The sequence below is a fragment of the Microcebus murinus genome, chromosome X, assembly GCF_040939455.1.
Source record: "Microcebus murinus isolate Inina chromosome X, M.murinus_Inina_mat1.0, whole genome shotgun sequence".
NCBI classification, from domain to species: Eukaryota; Metazoa; Chordata; class Mammalia; order Primates; family Cheirogaleidae; genus Microcebus; species Microcebus murinus.
In genome coordinates, this window is record NC_134136.1 from 34,336,786 (window position 1) to 34,355,565 (window position 18,780).

The 18,780-nt window shown below is 37.7% G+C and overlaps 1 protein-coding gene across 1 annotated transcript in view; it reads left to right on the forward strand.

Annotated features, from left to right (window-relative positions):
- The window catches only part of IL1RAPL2 (interleukin 1 receptor accessory protein like 2), a 1,045,794-nt gene that overhangs the window by 1,013,475 nt on the left and 13,539 nt on the right, over nucleotides 1-18,780 (forward strand). Inside the window, exons 8-10 of the mRNA XM_012787202.2 lie at nucleotides 748-893; nucleotides 9,869-10,012; nucleotides 15,583-15,753. Coding sequence (XP_012642656.1) covers nucleotides 748-893; nucleotides 9,869-10,012; nucleotides 15,583-15,753 — 461 coding nt within the window. The remainder of the gene's footprint in view (nucleotides 1-747; nucleotides 894-9,868; nucleotides 10,013-15,582; nucleotides 15,754-18,780) is intronic.

Consider the following 18,780-nt stretch of genomic DNA (forward strand, 5'->3'; position numbering starts at 1 on the left):
GAACATCATGTTATACTCCTTAAATATACACAATAAATAAAACAAACAAACAAACAAAAAAGATGGAAACATTACTCTTAGTGGCAAGCCCCAAGTGGAAATCCTTACACTCCTTGCCTAGTTTAATCTTGAATGGGATATGAAACCTGAGGGGCAAGGCACAGGGCAATCATTCTCTACATGAGTGCTCTGAGCATATTGGCTACAACTGAAGCTCTTTAGAGTCCAGTAAATATTAATCAGCATTTGTATCTGTTCATACTTTGTCATTTGAAAATCTATAGCTTAATTTTGATTTTCTATTCATTTCTAAGGATGCCCATTAAAAAGAACTGTAAATATTTCCTAGGAAAAACAAACTAAAAAGCTAATCTAATAAAGTACCACTCTGAACTTCTAAAAAAAAATCCAATGGGTTTTCATAAACTCAGTTTAGAACATGGAACCCAGTGTTTCATCCTTTTTGCCACAAAATCATGTTGGCTTTATTTATCAAAGCCTAGTGACATGTTAATATTTCTTTTTGCTGAGTGAATTCCTCACTTCTTTTCTTTCCCATCTGATCTTCACGTCAAGAGCCACTTTTTGTGATTTCATGTTGAAGGTCCTGCCCACCCATACACCCAACCAGGACTCCGCCGTGCCTACCAAAGACCTGTATGAGCTGCCTAACCATCTGTAGTCTTTGCATGGCTGCTTTCTGCCCAAATCAAGCCAATTCAGCAAAGAATACTATCTTTATTTCAGGCTCCTCAAAGAACATCTTGGAGAAAAAGAAGTTGAGTTGGCACTCATCTTTGATTCAGTGGTGGAAGCTGACCTGGCGAATTATACCTGCCACGTAGAAAACCGAAATGGACGGAAACATGCCAGTGTTCTGCTGCGTAAAAAGGGTATTTATGGTTTGTTTGGCTACCAATAATTATTGAAGTTAGATATATTTCCTGGCCTGATTTTATCATTCATTATAAACTTCTATTAACCATTTTGTCTTTTTAAGGAAAAATCTCTCTTGCTGTGCATTAACATGAAATACCTATGACCTTCAATGACATTAGGAAGTAGAGAAATGAAATGAATTATCATTATGTGTTAAATCCAGTGAGATAAAGTGTACCTTGGTTATAAGCATTACATAAAACTTGATACATGTTGACATTCAATATTTTCTCCATATTTTGCCTTTTCATGTCTTATATTACTTAAATGAAGTGCAAGAGATTTTATTACTGGATGAGAAATGAAGTTGCACTTTTAGTCCCTGACTAGAAAATAAATAAAAATAATTAATAGTACCATATAATATTATTATAGTTATCATAAAAATTGTAAACTAATTTTATAATATTACCTGGTGGTAAGAGGCCTTTACCAGGTGCATATATTTCTAAATAACTTGGCATTTATGGAGATTCCTCTCTAGAATTGGTTCCAGATGAGGTGGAAATTGTATCTAATGGACAAAGAAAAGAAACTTTAAATTTACAGTTAAAGGGCATAAAAACAGACGTGGGAACAACAGTCTCAGCAGCTAGGGTAGCTTCTGAATTGGCTTTTACCTTGCTGTGACTCTTGATTACTACAAAAGGCTAAATACTTTCTGTATGTGTGCATCTGGCAAAGGTTTTGTCAATGTAGCAGAGCGAATGTTCTCCATCAGGGTTCGTGTTGCCTGGGCTATGCAGCAATAGAACAGATTCAGTCAGCAAGGTCACTAGAAGAAGCAGGGAAGTTTCATTATTCTGAGAATAATGCTTTGATCTCTCTAGCACCACTTCTTCTTACTCTATTGGACTTGATTTTGTCTTAAAACAGAAGAGTATTTAAATATAAAAGAGTCTAATATAGAAAGGGAAGTCAAGAGACCCAGGTTGACAGCCACCTTATTCAGTAGCACTAACTCGTCTGACGAGATTCCCTGAACCTTAGTTTCTTCATCTGTAAAATACGGGTAATAACATCTACCTTGCAGAGTCACTTTGAGATTCAAATGATAATGATGGCCGGGCGCGGTGGCTCACGCCTGTAATCCTAGCTCTTGGGAAGCCGAGGCGGGCGGATTGCTCAAGGTCAGGAGTTCAAAACCAGCCTGAACAAGAGCGAGACCCCATCTCTACTATAAATAGAAAGAAATTAATTGGCCAACTGATATATATATAAAAAATTAGCCGGGCATGGTGGCGCATGCCTGTAGTCCCAGCTACTCGGGAGGCTGAGGCAGGAGGATCGCTTGAGCCCAGGAGATTGAGGTTGCTGTGAGCTAGGCTGACACCACGGCACTCACTCTAGCCTGGACAACAAAGCGAGACTCTGTCTCAAAAAAAAAAAAAAAATGATAATGATATAATGGATGTGAAATATACCATGCCCCAGCAGTGTTTGCTATGACATAGAACTTGGATAATTTTTTCCTATGCAGTATGTAACTACTTAGTTAACTTACATGAGAAGCAGGCATTGATCCTGTCCAAATACCTTATGGAAAGGATCGCTTTATTCCTTTCCATCTTAGTCTTATTGCAGGCTCAGAGATTCTCCAAGCCAGAGCTTGATGCTGTACCTCTTTATCCTCAGCAACTTGGACAGTGTCTAGCCACAAATAGGCACTTGGAATCCATTCTGGTCAAATAGATGATGAAAGTTCTCTTTTTTTGTTGAGGACTCAGGTGCAGCAAGCACTATGCTAGGTGCTGAGTAATAGAGTGCCACGTACGATAAACATCCCCAAGTCCTCTTGGAGCTTATAGTCTTTGGAGAGGTGAAAGCACAAAGAAAGACAAACATTAAACCAAAAAATGACACAAAAGAGAGTATTACAATTAAAAACCTCTTATGAGGAAAATAATGGAAGTCTTCTCATTCATCCAGTGTAGACAGAAATAACCTTATTTGAGTTTTAAAATAAATCCATTTCTCTCTAATAAGTAAAACAACAACCAGCAGCCCTTAAAATTCTAAAAATCTCTCTCTAGAAACCAAGATACACTATAAAACTCTGCTGCCTCCCATCACTTCTGTAAGGAAACCTGTCTAAACCATGAATAACTAATGATATTAATTCTCATCTTCCTGATATTTAAATATTGGGGTTCCCCAGGGTTCAGGTCTCCTCACTCACTCCCTTGGTGATTTTATTCAGGCTTCATCTGGTTTTGCGTACCATTTATATGCTGACAACTCCTAAATTTATACCTCCAGCCTGGACTTCTCACCTGAACTCCAGACTTGTATACTCAATTGCCTATTCAACAACTCCACTTCGAGATTTAGTAGGCATATCAAGCTTAGCTCGTCTCAAACAGGATTTCTAATTTCTCCTCCCTGTGAACCTGATCCCTTCTTCATCTCCATCACCATCCTTCCTGTTGTTCAGGCCAAAAATGGTCTATTTTTTCTTTTCTCTACTCACATCCTATATCTAGTCCAGCAGCAAATCCTATGGCTCTAGTATCAAATCCTACCCAGACTCTGAGCACTTCCCCCACCTCACTGCCCCCACCCTCATCCGAGCCACCAGCACCCATTGCCTGGATCACAGCAAGAGCCTCCTAATTTGGTCTCCCTGCTTCCACGCTGGTCCCCTCCCAATCTATTCTTATCACAGCAGCCAGAAGGATCATTTAAATATGAAAGTCAGATCGTGTTATTCTCCTGATCAGAACCCTCTGATCACAGATCCCTCCCTCTTACACTTAGAATGAAAGCCCAAATCCTTACCGTGTCCTATAAGGCACTACACAGTCTGTTCTGACTTCTGACATTATTTTCTGCTACCGTCTACCTGAAACATTATACACACTAGCCTCCTGCCTGCTTCTTATGCTCATCGAGCACCTGCCTCACATCCTCTGTATCTGCTGTTTCCTCTGCCTGGAACACTCTCCCCCCAGCTGTCTCCATGACTCCTTTCTCCTCCTCAAATGGGTCTCTGCTTAAGTAGTACCCATTCAATAGGCCTTCCCTGGCTACCTTATGTAAAATAGTATTAGCCTTCATTTCTTCTTTTCTCTAACCTGGCTCTATTTGTTTTTATTGTATCTATTATCATTTGATTACATTACATATTTATTTGCTTCTTGTCTTCTTTCCCCCACTAGAGGACCAGCATGATGGGGTAAGAGATGGCTAACAGAGATTGGTAAAAGACAATTTGGGCCGGACGTGGTGGCTCACACCTGTAATCCTAGCATTCTGGGAGGCCGAGGCGGGCGGATTGCTTGAGGTCAGGAGTTCGAAACCAACCTGAGCAAGAGTGAGACCCCCGTCTCTACTATAAATAGAGAGAAATTATCCAGACAACTAAAAATATATAGAAAAAATTGGCCGGGCATGGTAGCGCATGCCTGTAGTCCCAGCTACTCGGGAGGCTGAGGCAGCAGGATTGCCTGAGCCCAGCAGTTTCAGGTTGCTGTGGGCTAGGCTGATGCCACAGCACTCACTCTAGCCTAGGCAACAAAGTGAGACTCTGTCTCAAAAAAAAAAAAAAAAAAGACAATTTGATCTGTGATTTTTGTCTTGACTAATGTCTGCCCCTGGGTTACCTAAATGTATTATGTCTTTTCAAAGATTTTTACTTTCCCAGGGTTGAAAACTCAAAAGACCTCAGGGCTCAGGCAGATATAGAAATTTTTTTAAAAGAGGGGTAGAAAAAACAAAACTCAGACCTGAGAAAACATACCATACTTTAAGGGGGCAACAACTACTCTGTTCTAGAACATTGCTGTTGTGCTTGCTGGAATGTGGGTCCAGGGATATGAGAGCTTCAAAATTTTCAAGTGAAGCTGAAAGACTGGGTATGAAATCTTTTGATTTTTAAATATTAGTGTTCATTTTTTGAAACATTGTATAATCCAACAAAACCATTTTTTTTTTTTTTTTGCCTATGGTATACAAGTTTGCACTCACTGTTCTAGGTAGCCTTAAAGTTTTTCACTGTGTTTTGCAAAAGGATGCAGTTAATCTTCCCTCACTTGGTCTCCTTAGGAACTCTCTACAATATGGTGGAATCCCAAAAAAGAGCAAGAATCCCTGTGGCTCTGCCCTAAGTTTTTTGGTCAGACCAAGATCTGGCTTATTTTGAGAAACTTCAGATATTTTCTTTGGAGTTGGACTATTTATACTTTATCACAGAATAGTCTGGCCTCAGTGGTAGTAGTGTTCCCACATGGAATATGGGTATAGATTGTTTTCTGGAACAATAACTTCCTGATGAGCTTCAAGTCAAATATTTAAAGTGCCCTAAGTGATCATTATGGAGAAGAAACATGATGAATCCTTTCATAAAGTAAAAAGGCCTTTTAAAAATGAAAGCTCACATCTAATATACCCAATTAACAAGATCAGGTTTTGTAAAAGCAAGACACCCCTTACCTATGCATCTTCTACCTGCACCTAACAATTCCTTATTCTCTGTTGCACTATTTGCCAGTGTGTACAACTAGCATTTCAGTAAGAGGCCTTTTAGCATTTCCATACTAAATTTTTTCTTTGGTGAGCCAAGAGTCTGAACTCAGGCTAAAGAAATTATGATAATTATTTCTGCTTCTCTGCACACACTCACTTTCTCACAAAACAGAGTCATGTCACTGAATCTCTCCCTTCATTCCCAGTGCTACTGCTCCACCCTGACACCCCAAACATATATAGGAAGCTTTCTTAATCTGTTCAGGCTGCTATAACAAAATATGTTTGACTGGGTAATTTATGAACAACAGAAATTTATTGCTTACAGTTCTAGAGGCTGGAATGTTCAAGATCAAGCGTCAGCAGATTTGTGTCTGACGAGGGCCCATTCCTCAATTTCATCTGAGAGTTCATAAAAATGGTCTTTACCATCCATATTTCTACCAACATTCTGATCCCGACCACTTAGGTAATCTCTAAAATAATTGAAGATTTCTCTGCAGCTTTCCTCTTCTGAGCCCTCACCAGAATTGCTCTCAAGGCGTATTTCACAGCAATATACCTTTAAACTCTTCTAGCCTTTACCCATTAGGTAGTTCCAAAGTTAATTTCACATCTTTAGGTATTTTTTACAGTAGCACCCCAATTCTCAGTACCAATTTCTGTCTTAGTCCATTTGGTGCTATAACAAGATATCTTAGACTGGTAGTATATAAACAACAGAAATTTATACTTCACAGTTCGGGAGGCTGAGAAGTCCAAGATCAAGGCACCAACAAATCTGGTGTCTGGTAAGGGTCCATTCCTCAGATATGGCACCTTCTGTGTGCCCTCATATGGAAGTAGGGGCAAACAGGCTCCCTCAGGCTTCTCTTATAAAAGCACTAATCCCACTCATGAGGGCTCCACCCTCGTGACCGAATCACCTCCCAAAGACCTCCCTCTTAATATCATCACCTTAGGAATTAAGTTTCAACACATGTATTCTGAACAAACATTCAGACCATGGCAGAAGCTCTCTGGTGGGATCTCCTGACCTGCTTCCCAACTTATGAGTCAGAGGAGCAAGCTCAAACATTCCCAGCCTTCCCTCTTTCCAGTCCCTTGGCTTCTGCTGCTATCTGTCCCATTCTATAACATCTGATCTTTGTGTTCACAATGAAGAAATAGTTGGGTTCAAACTAAGAAGGTTAAAAAGAACTACACTTATACTTTGGGTGCCTAGAAAAAGTTATAACCCTATAAATATTTGCTGTTCTTGCTACAGCTGTCTTTGTGAAGTGTATATAAGACACAGCCCAAATAAAATGACTTTCAGCTTCTCAGTCAGGAAATGTCCCTGGAAGTATAGATCCTGCTGCGATTGAAAATGGCAATTGAAAATAGAAGACAAAAGAAAAGCCAGGTGTCATTTGGGTGATGGCAATTCTGCCCTCTGATTATAGGATAGATGTTTCCCTTTGATGTGACTGCCTGGGCTGAATCAAAGAATAGTGGGTGAGTCTCAGGGCCTAGGTCCACAGTTTTCAACTTAAACAGCTATCATTACATAATATCTTTCAAAGACATTTTTATAAAATGGACCCCAAAACCACAAAGAGACTTTTTAAACCATGGTTTTCTTCCACGAATTTGCTGCTGAAAAAGGTGTCTGCTACTTGAGAGCACAAATTGTTCCTGCTGCTGAAGTTTTCCATTTACCTAATAGCAACTACTCTGTAAATAACATAGAAATTGCTGAAAAACTTCCCATTCCCTGACTTTGAAAACAGTTGAAAGCTGTTCTGACCAGAGAGAGAGAGAGAGAGAGAGAGAGAGAAACACAAAGAGAGACCAAAAAATGTGCAGCACAAAATGAACATCTTAGAACAGGAAAAACATTTTGAATCAAGTCAATCAGTGCCCCAAGATGAAAGAGAAGTTGGTTTTCTGGGTAACAAAGAAAACCATATTGCTCTGTCAATTTAATACTGGCTATTAATAATGTATAATTGATGTAAGATGGTGAGAAAACCAGCAAAACTTGTGATTTGTGGCTCACAGAGGCTTAATAAGCAAGCCTGCTTTATTCTCCACATAGAGGAAGGCAGTGGTTCTTTGAAAGCTACTTTCTATACAGGGGGCAGGAGGCAGAGCTAATATATGGTGGGATTTTTTTTTTTCCCCTGAAATTTTGCAGCTTAATTTTTAAAATAACCACCTCTCGCAGCAGGCAAGACAGATTCCAATTTCCTACCTGCGTCCCCTCATGATGTTCCTTGTTGTCATTTTCTGTCCTTCATAGCAGCCTCATTCTCTTCCTTTTCCCATCCTCTCCCCTCTCTCTTACTCAAAAAGAGTGACATGTATTTGTGTGTCTTCCATTTCCACTCTATGACTCCCCTGATTGGCTACACTGTGTCTGGCCATCATCATCTCTTCTTTCACTCCACTTTTTTTTCCAAGACTAAATTTTCTCTCTCCCCACAAAACCTAACACTTCTCTTCGTATGCTGGACTCTAAGGAACCCCTCCTTCCTCCCTGGCTCCAGCCACAGGATTCTGCAGTACCCTCCAATGAAGTGGCTGAGAGCTGCCCAGTTCTTTCATTCTGCTTGGTGAATTGTGGTTTCCCTTATTCTCTTGCAACTGAAAGGGCAGGGGGAGCCGAAATTTACCATAAGTCACATGTTGTCAAGAAGCCCTACCAACAGTTCCATGGAAGAACAGGTAGAAGGCTTTCTGTTGTCACTTTCCAGGCTGGAGTGTATAAAGTTGTGGTATAATGAAAAGAGCCTTGAATTTGAAGTTAGGAGACCTGGGCTTAAGTCCCGTTTTGACCACTTGTTAAGTGTATGACCTTGGGCAAGTGATTTAAACCACTGAGTCTCAGCTTTTCATCCATAGATTTGGAGCAATAATTCTTGCCCTAAAGGTTTATTTAGAGAATAGATAATAGACTGGTGGGAATTTATATATATATATGTGTGTGTGTGTGTGTATATATATATATATGTGTGTGTGTGTGTGTGCGTATGTATATATATGTGTGTGTATGTATATATATATAACTTGTAACTATTTGTATATATTATATCTTTTATTTCTTTTTTATAATCTGTAATGTGCTAAATATATCTTAATTATTACATTGAGCCTGACTAATTTCTCTTAAGCAATAATTCTACACAGAGATAGGGACATTGCGAGAGAAAGGTTGACTGTGTGGTTCTCAAAAGTGAAAGCCTGTCATGGTCAGCAATTTGATTTTGACAGTGCCTCAGAATTGATGCATCCAGGGAGACTGACTTATGCCAACCAAACTTACAAGCAACTAATGTACAAACTAGAATGTCACTCCCTTTTCCAGTTTCTAGTTACATAGTAAGCTGAATTCGTAATAAAAGAATCACTCGGTAATTATAGATTAAAGGGAGATTAGGTAATCTTGTAGGCAATTTTATTTAATTATGACGAGAACAGTGAGATCCCTGTCCCACAGTGGGAAGTATGTCTCTGGTCTGGTTTCTCCCAGATTCAGCATTTCTCCTCTGATCATTGCTAAACTCACAATCTAAATTCTCCTCTGACTTCCCATTTCTATAAATTCCAAGATATCATCCATCCCCTCTTTTGATAATGTACTCTTTAGACTTGTTAATGTCACTAAGATATAGGTAAGTCACTGTTCCCTGATCCTGGGAGACATTATGTCTTCTTCCATTATGTGTTGATTTAACTGTTCAGTAGTGCTCAGAGCTCTAGGGAAGCCCCCACTGGAGCAGCCTAAAGCTGCTATCACACAGCCTGATGTTGGTCGAAGAGACCAAGTGATTAGCCTGGATTTCTCACTCTGTTTAGCTCCATTGGGCATATTATATCACATATATATTATAGTCATTTATTCAAATAAGTAGAGGAAATGGATAAGCTAATTTCCCCTGCTTACCTCGTATTAGATTATGTTCTACTGGGGTTAAAAGAAACAGTTAACATACTGCAAACTCATTCGATTTTATTTTATTCTGAAAGTAATTTTATGATGTTGTTCCCCTGTAGAAGAATAGGGCCTGTGGCCTGAGAAGTACTAGATGGTAATTTTGCTAACCCAATAAGATAATTTAACAGAAATAAAAAAAATATTGGCCCTGGACCCAGAATAGAGCATCTTTAATAGTTCCCTGAAATACACTTAAAGCAAAAGTATATATGTGAAATCTAGATATGTTCAAAACAAATTGGGAGTAACTATTCCTTTTCAAATAGATTTACCACTTTTAATAGTAAATTAATTAAATCTTTAAAGAGAGTTAATTTTGCAGAAGTTTAATTGATACCAGTGTATCAAGAGCAAAGCTACTTCATTCAGCAAGTATCTTCTGGAAACAAAAAGCAGGCTGGGTAATCTTACATATTAGAAAAATATGGGACGATCCCAAGTGTTGCTAATTTAATTACCTTCTCCTGTTTATTCTGTTTGCTCCAGATTTAATCTACAAAATTGAACTTGCAGGGGGCCTGGGGGCAATCTTCCTCCTCATTATACTGCTAGTAGTCATCTACAAATGCTACAGCATTGAATTGATGCTCTTCTACCGACAGCGTTTTGGAGGTGATGAAACTACTGATGGTAAGCTGTCTCTTATTGTTCAAATTCAATTAAAAGGCATGCATTTGTGATTATATAAGAGAATATACCTATTCTTAGGAAATAGACACTGAAATATTTAGGGATTAAAGGGCTATGAAAAATGCAATTTACTCACAAATAGTTCAGAAAAAAATTATTTATAAATCAAGAAAAAAAGAAGAGAAAATATTAATAATAGGTAAATACTAGTAAAGGCTATATGTGTATGTTTTATTTTTATAATGTTCCTATATGTTTAAAATTATTTCCAAGTAAAAGTTTAACAAGGAGACATTCGTTGCTCAGGAGATAAAACAATTGCTGCCGTAGCCCTTCTCCTTTGTAATAAACAAATTAAAAATCAGTTCCATTTTTTTGTCCGGAAAATTCTAATTTAGTTACTGATCATTTTTAGCCATTGCTGCCATCTGTAAAACAAATAATCATGGGAGAAACAGATTCAAAGCTATGGAGAGAGTCCTTTTAAAGCTCAAAGTATACGGACCTACATATTTTGGATGCTTATAGCACCATTCTCAAAGGTGACCTCAAAGGATAAAAATTCAGAATGTAGCTTATAATTTTCTTCTGTTTGCTGTTTATGGCTTTCAGAAATCTTACGAATGAAATATCAATAAAGCATTGTACTGAGCCTTATTTCTTTAAACATTCAAAACTGTTTAAAACATTTAAATGTAAAACTTTAATTTTTTCAAGAGAAATTGCCAAGTTTCCAATCAAAGCCAGTAAGAAATCATGACAGGTCATTCCTTCCCCAAACTACTATAAGCCTTGGAAATGTGTAGAATGCCATAGGTAAGCCAAAACTTTTTTTAAAAGAGTCCAATTTGGAAATAATTACTTTCAAAAGGCAGATTTGAAACTTATTTAATTGTACTGAAATAGTGAATGTTACAGCTTTTGCTTATTTTTTTGAGTTGATAGTCTTACCTCAAGGGAAAGGAGTTAATGATTTTGCTTTTACTTTTATGGTGATAAATGCAACATCAAAATTTTTGAGGAATCTTTGATTTTGGTCTTATTGTTACTGTTTTATAAATGATGATATGAGTGGATTTTAATTCACAATAAATTAGAGAAATGCTCTTGATGAGAATATATGCATGTTCATTTTTTAATCTACACATTTACCCAGCAAATATAGCAGCCTGTTTGAAAGTACTACAGATGCTTATTCAGAAATATCTTCAGAATGAGAAATTAGAGCCTGTCCAACAATTACTACATACTCTAACAATATATACGAACATGTGGCCAGTTACTCTCATTTCCTATGTATAACAGTTAATATTGAAAACTCTGGCAGAAAATAACTAGATGAGATATATTATTGAGGAAAATGTCACTGGTTCCCAGGTGCCAACAAGTGGCTAATGTATCCAGTTGGGAAGGTAAATGGTGTACTGTCTATATAAAAGAACATGAAAGGGAGGCTCCTATGATTCATTTGTTTTAAGTCCTGATTAAGCAATTTTTAATCTCTGTAAGAGAGGATAGAATTTATTATGTTAATCTGCAATAATTAATTACTTCCTCACCCATACCCAATAACCCAAACTAACTGATCAGTTGTAGTATGTATTTGTAAGATTAAGTTCGTGCTAATATCGTAGGACATTTCAGGGATTAAATATTCCATTTTGCATTTTTATCTCCAATGTGGCACATGTGGTTAAAGGTATCCAGTAATACGGAGCAATACAATTTTGAATTGTATTGATGTATTTGGTCAGAGATATGTATTAATTCCAAACCCATTGTTTGGCGGGAAATGCAATATGGAGGGAGGGCACTTAAAGGAGAGTTAAAATATTTTGTATTCCTACATGGAAACTTGGATGTTAAGTATACAACCTCTGTACTAGCTGAATGGAGTACAAAAAAGTTAGCAAGTATGTGATGATGAATACATTAATTTTAACACTCTTTTAGAAATATCTAGTTGCATAATGCCAAATGTCAGCCAGATAATCTACCAAATTTTTCATTTATTCATTTAAATATTTTGATACCTTATAGACACAACTTAATTTTATCTGTATACTTTTTCTTCATGTTTTCCCATGGACCATAACAAAAGTGGTATTTCCTGAAAGTTCTTATAAAAATGCTTTATTTTTTATAAAATAAAAATTCATCCAACTAACTTTGACTTCTTAGCCATTTTTTTAAATTTAATTCATTTCATTTCAGCCCGTCAAACAATGATTGCTTTGTTTATTCAACCTTCCGGGTTTTGAGTCATTAAATATTTATTAAGTGTCTACTCTGTGGCAGCCACTGTGCATGATACATTTACTTACATTCTTCATCTGGATCAACACTACACACACATGCGCACACACACAGGTACCATAGTAGGCACTAGGTATATACTAGTCAACAAGGTTGCAGTCTCTGTTTGCATTTTAGAAGCAAAGGGTTTAGCATTGTGTTTAGCATAGCTACAGAAAAACTGGATTGTAAACAGGAATGGCTTCTTGATGGTGAACACAATTAAAATTAGATTTAAAAACAGGGAAGGAGAGGTATGACAACAGGAAAATTCTTCCATGGAAAGTTTAGTTCTCTTCCTTATACCATGTCTCTTCATTAGGAAGAGCATACCTATGGTGACCACTATGCCAGCCCTCTTCCTTATAATGCTGTCTGCCTTGTGCTTTGCTTTCTAGTTCCTCAGATGAGTTTAGTCAGCATGATTTAGCACAGAAGAAGGCTCATTAGCCCTGCCTAGAAAAGTGGTGTCGCTAAAGTGCCTTTCCGTTTTAGAACAATTTTCAGGCCTTGTTGTTAACCTTATTTGCATCATGTTGTCGCTTTTGCCTGATCCATCTTGCTCCTCTTTGTGAGCAACAGCTGCAACTATTCATGAGGTTTTCTTGGCTGTCTACATAAGGCTGAAGTGCATTTTTTAAACTGTGGCATCTGCGTCACTGCTGGCTCACTAGCTGGCATCCTAGAGCTTCTGGGACATCTGACATGGTGGCTCTGAGAGCTGTCTTCCTGCTCTGGCTAGCCACCATAAGCTCTTCACCTTTAGTTCATCTTAAAGGGACATGACTGAAACCAGAAGCAACTATTTTCCAATGAATGATGTACTTCTAGAATGCTAGGTAAAATTTATAATCCAGACATGTTGAGTGTTAAACACATCAAAGACATCCAAGTTCTTTGCTATAACTTGGATTGGAATATGCAAATATAGAAATACTGTTCTAGGGGAGAGTCTTTGTAGCATTGAACTGCAGTATCAGGATATAAGTGAAGTCAATAAGGACAGAACCAGGATTATGTAAATTTAGGCATGTTTGTAGGGCAAATAGCCATAGTCAGGACAAGCAAGGAGACAGTAGTCTGGAAGGTCTGGTCAGATGAGTGAAGGTGTCAGGTAGCCATTGCAGATGGCGAGCTCATAACAAATGCTCAACAAATTATTGTTGAATGAATTAATAAGCAGTTACATTTTGGGAGGTTTGCAAGATAGGAAAGTTATAAAATCAGAGCAACAAGGGTCTAGTCTGACATTATGGAGTTTGAGGCAGCAACACTATCCACCAAGAACAATGAAATATCTTCTGCTCATAAGAATGGAGTTGTTTGTCCTTTGGCCTATTTTATTCTTCCAGCTGTGTCTCATCGGCAGCTCTGAGTCCCAGGTGAGTAATTATAGCTGGAGAAAGTCAAGGGCCTGCAGGTGCATCCTGCACTTGATTGGAACAGGGGCAGAGGTGCTAGGATTACCAGGAGGTTCTTCCATTAGCATTGCTTATGAACATTTTCACTTCCAAGTGGAATTTTATGCACAACAGTGGAACGTGCCCAATTTGTAAGCCAAATGATCCCCTCAACCATCCAGGGCTGTCCTTCATGTGCATCTGCTTCTAGGCAATCAAGTAACCCAACCAAGGTTCATGGAAGCCTTCTGCAGCCAGAGGACATGTTAAAGAGTATTAACCCTTCCTCCTGGTTTCAGGCACCATCTTAACATAAATAACTAGAGTTCCTTTCGTGTTGGGGTGGTGAAGGCTGAAATCTTACTAGAATTAAAACAACATAATCCTACCTCAGGTATCTGTGGATAGTCAGGAAGTTCTGTCTACCCCTAAAACAAGGTATCTATATTTCATTGTATGTATACAGTTTGTTCCTTTTTTGGCAGGTAGAACCAAATCATGGTGTAGGTCAGGCATCCTCAAACTACGGCCTGCAGCCCACATGGGGGTGTTTTTGCCCGTTTGTTTTTTTACTTCAAAATAAGGTATGTGCAGTGTGCATAGGAATTTGTTCATAGTTTTTTTAAACTATAGTCCGGCCCTCCAATGGTCTGAGGGACAGTGAACTGGCCCCCTGTTTAAAAAGTTTGAGGACCCCTGGGTAGGTAATGGTGTGGGTAAGTGAATGGCTGCTTCATTCTATAAATTACCTTTTGGTCAGGTTTTAGCTATATTCTAATTAGATCTGTTTTAATGGAAAATAGTGATGTGTTTTAGAAACAAACCCTAAAATGCTTATCAGTCTTTCAAAATTATTATTTGGAAGTAACTGGGTTTACTTATAGTTCCACATGAGTCTATGCTCACGACATTAACTTTTAGAAATAATTTTTCTATACATAAGAGAATTTTGAAAATCTAACTATAACTTTTCCAATGTGACCTTCTAAAACCCATGGGGACTAATATCTTGAATAGCTGTGTTCATTAACATTTTGCAGGAAAAAATGCATGCATACATGCACATTTTCTCTGTAGAGAGACTGGCTCCACGCCAATACAGCAAAGGAGGAAAAAAAAATACACTCACAAAACACAGTTAACTCCCTGACTAAATGTGTGAAGGGAAAAACCTAATTTGGCAATACTGGAAGGATGTATATTTTGAAACAAAGGCTTCTTTTGGAAGCTTGTGTCAAATTAGTTGGCCATGGACTGAACAAGAATAACAGGCAGTGCACTTGTGTGAAAACCCAGCTGCTGTCTGTGATATTTGGTAATGAACTGCTTTTTGTATATGAAGATGACTCTACTAAGCAACTGGAAGTATGACATGTGCTGTGAGTAGTGTCTCCAGGAGTAAGGCTGGATTATTCCAATCTTTCACACTCTAGGGCTCAGCCCCTATTGGATCTTTTGCACATATTTGTGCAAACAAGGTATGGTCTGTGACCAAGTAACAGAGCCAAGCCAACTGGCACATAAAGGGTTCAAATCCATGACTTTGGCCTATTTAGTCCTGCATTCAAACACGCTGAGCTAATCATTCACACATCATTGAACATCACAAATGTGTATAGTCGCTGAAAGTCACAAATAATAATTGTCTGTTATTCCACTCTCACCATACGTGGATCATTGCATAAGAGTTCTGTTCATATGTGACAAGGTTGGATTCGATTTCTGAGAACATGGCTTGTGACTTATTTTTTTCCAGTTGTTAAAGACAGTCACTAATTATTGCGCTATCCCAGCCTGTTAGAATTTACAGACTTTTAGTATTTAAAGAAAACCTGCTAATAGTTACAACCCTTTTGTTTGTTCTTTATATTTAAGACAACAAGGAATATGATGCCTATCTCTCTTACACAAAAGTGGATCAAGATACTTTAGACTGTGACAATCCTGAAGAAGAGCAGTTTGCTCTTGAAATACTGCCAGATGTCTTAGAAAAACACTATGGATATAAACTCTTCATCCCAGAAAGGGACCTGATTCCGAGTGGAAGTAAGTACTTTCAAGTTTTGTATTTAAAACATTTCATTTCTTTTAGGAAGTTATATGAAAGCTTCAAACATCAGAGCCAAGTATTTTAGACAGTTGTTTCTCACAGATTTTAGTAAATTCAAATTTCTCCCCAATGTCTATGTTCTGACTTTCTACCATCTGAATTTTTTAAAGGCATTCTCACTTACATTTTAGGTGTGGTTTCTAAATTGTGCCTTAATGGTATTTTTTATTATATTGCCTTAGTGTTCTGAGAAAATGATGGTCCTTTAAAAAAAAATCTGTAAAACTTAAAGCCTTTTTAGTATGTTTCACTTCCAAAGCTGGTCTTCTGTCTTTGCACTTCTATTTATACCTACAATCATTGTCACTAATAATTATGAATCTATGCTTTTCAATCTTGTTACTCATTATGCCTTGTCACTCATTCCCAGATTTATGGAAAAATCCACTTAAAAAAAAGGTGTATGAGGCCATTGGGTACAACACTCTCATTGTGTATTTAAATTATTTTCAAGAAGTACTGTGGGCTTGAATGCTACATTTAAGTTATGCTGCATATTGAAAGCTACAGTTGACCTTTCAGAATAAATTCCAATTCAAGTTAAAATATGTACTTTGTTCCTGTTAACATTCAGAGTGCATACACAGTAAAAATGTAGGGAGAATACAGAGGAGCCCATGATATGGTCCCTGCCCTCAAAGAGCTTAAAATGCCATTGAGGGAAAATAAAAGTGCTGGAACTCATTTGCATATGTGTCTCTGTTAATATCCTTGAAAAGGGACGATTGAACTAGTAACTACAAATCAGAACATGTTAATTTAAACACACGTGATAATAACAAGATAAAAAAGTTTCTATTTCCAGTACTTGACACTATATAAACTACTTTCACATATGTTATTTCACTTCATTTGTACAATAGCCCTGTGTAGAGAGAGAGCAGGTATTTACATTCCACATCTTCCAGATGAGGAAACAAAGCCTCAAAGAATTCAAGATGAGAAAGCCGGCAAACAGTAGACCTGGTGTGGAACCTTGATCTCTTTGACTTTGGTTCTCACTCTGCTGGATCATGCTGGTCCTCAATAACATTTATGCTGATCGTGAGCGGTCCACCATGGTCACCAGAATGACAGGAGACAGATGAAAACAACTGAGTATCGGTTGTTCGTCTCTTTGCTTATGTTGCACGTGTATTTATGTATGTTGGTGTATGCAGATTAGTATGCACACACACGTGCATAGAAAGAAACAAAACAATATTTGCTAGTCCATCCTGTCTCACAAATGCAAGAATTCCCCAAGCTTCTTCTCATGCTCTTCACTGTGTTCTTTCTGGAATCTCCCCCATTTTCATGACTTGAAATAACATCCACTATTGATTGATTCCCCAGGGAACATCCTGATATATTAGAGTCAATTTTTATTCTTCTGTGTCTTTCTCCCAAATCCAGTGTCCTCTGCATCTTTTTCATTCTCACTTCTACCATCCTAGTATAGGCCTTAATTAGCTTGTTCCTGAGATGGTGATTATATGTTTACTTTCCTTATCTTTCCTCCCATCCATCTAGCCCCGCTAATATCATGTACACCTCCTTGGTCATATCATTTCTGTGCTCAACAAACTTGAGTTGTTCACTGTTTCCTACAGGATAACATCCAAAACCCTTACCTAAACAATTCTACAATCTGCTGCCAGCCTAGATTTAGCTCCTAAGCTTGTCTCCTACAGTTGTCTCTACTCACACCCTCCACTCTAGCCAAAGTGTGCCTTTGATACCCATTGTGTGCCTCTGCAATGCTTTTGTTCGTATCAGCCTTCTATGCCTTTGCAAATCCTATTTATCCTTCTTCATATTACTGCCTTTGTGAAAAGCCCATAATAATCTCTCCAGCCCTAGAATTCATGGTGTATAATCACTTTTTGACAGTGAATTTTGTACTCCTGTGATATTTTGTATTAGTTTGTAATTTTATGTAGCTTTCCATCATTATTTATGTCTTATCTAGTCACCAAGATAATAAACTCCATGAGGACAGGGACTGTGTCTCATTTATTTTCATACCCCTATTGTCATCTAGCAGAAGACGTAAGCCCATTCATTATGTGCTTCACGGATGCTTGTTGACTTTGAACAGTGTTAGTTTAAGACAAGACGAAATAATGAGAATGAAATAAATAAGGGCTTAAATTTTTACATGACGGTATCTGAAAGACCTTTTCCCTTAACAAGGTGAATGTGAAACTTAAAAATGATGTTTCTACTAAAAGAAAAAAATGTGGGTAATTCATAAAAATAATCTGGGTCCTTAGAATGAGCTAGTAAGTATATTGCTTTTGTTTTTTCAGATATTAGAAAGAATACCTACAAAACACTCTTCTACTATTTTTGGCCTAACTCAGTAGATTGCTATGTGTTTTTTTACCAGGAACATTTTGTTAAATGTAGAAATTCTGCAAAAATCTATTTTTAGAGTGATAATATTCTAAATTGTATTAAGGTAATATCATTACCAAAGTGGAATCGATATTATATGTCAAATCATCTTCAATAGGATTCAACATGGTGCCAGCCTTTCCACCTTCTTGCATTCCATAATTATTGGCACCACAATAAACAGTCTTTATCAACCCCAACAAGGGACTGAAAAATGTCAGTCTTTAGGTCTGAACATTTCAACAATAATTATCTTTGTTCTGAACTAGAAAACAGTCCTTCACCATTATGCACATTAGAAAGGGAAATGGAGACCATGTGGATGGAATACAGGTGATCCACTTTACCTAAGACTTAGCAAATGACGCTTGCTTATTGTCTAATGAATGAAGCACATACTGTGAGTAGGTGAGAGTGAGACCCAGAGAGCCTGAGAATGAGAAAGACGCAAAGTTGTGTCCTCTTAGAGTTCCATTTCGATGACCTGACAGATCAGTCAAATCAACCCCTTGTATCAATTTAGCCAAACAGGTGGTAGAGTATTTTATACCTCATCGAGGTTGTTTGGATAAATTGATTGAGAT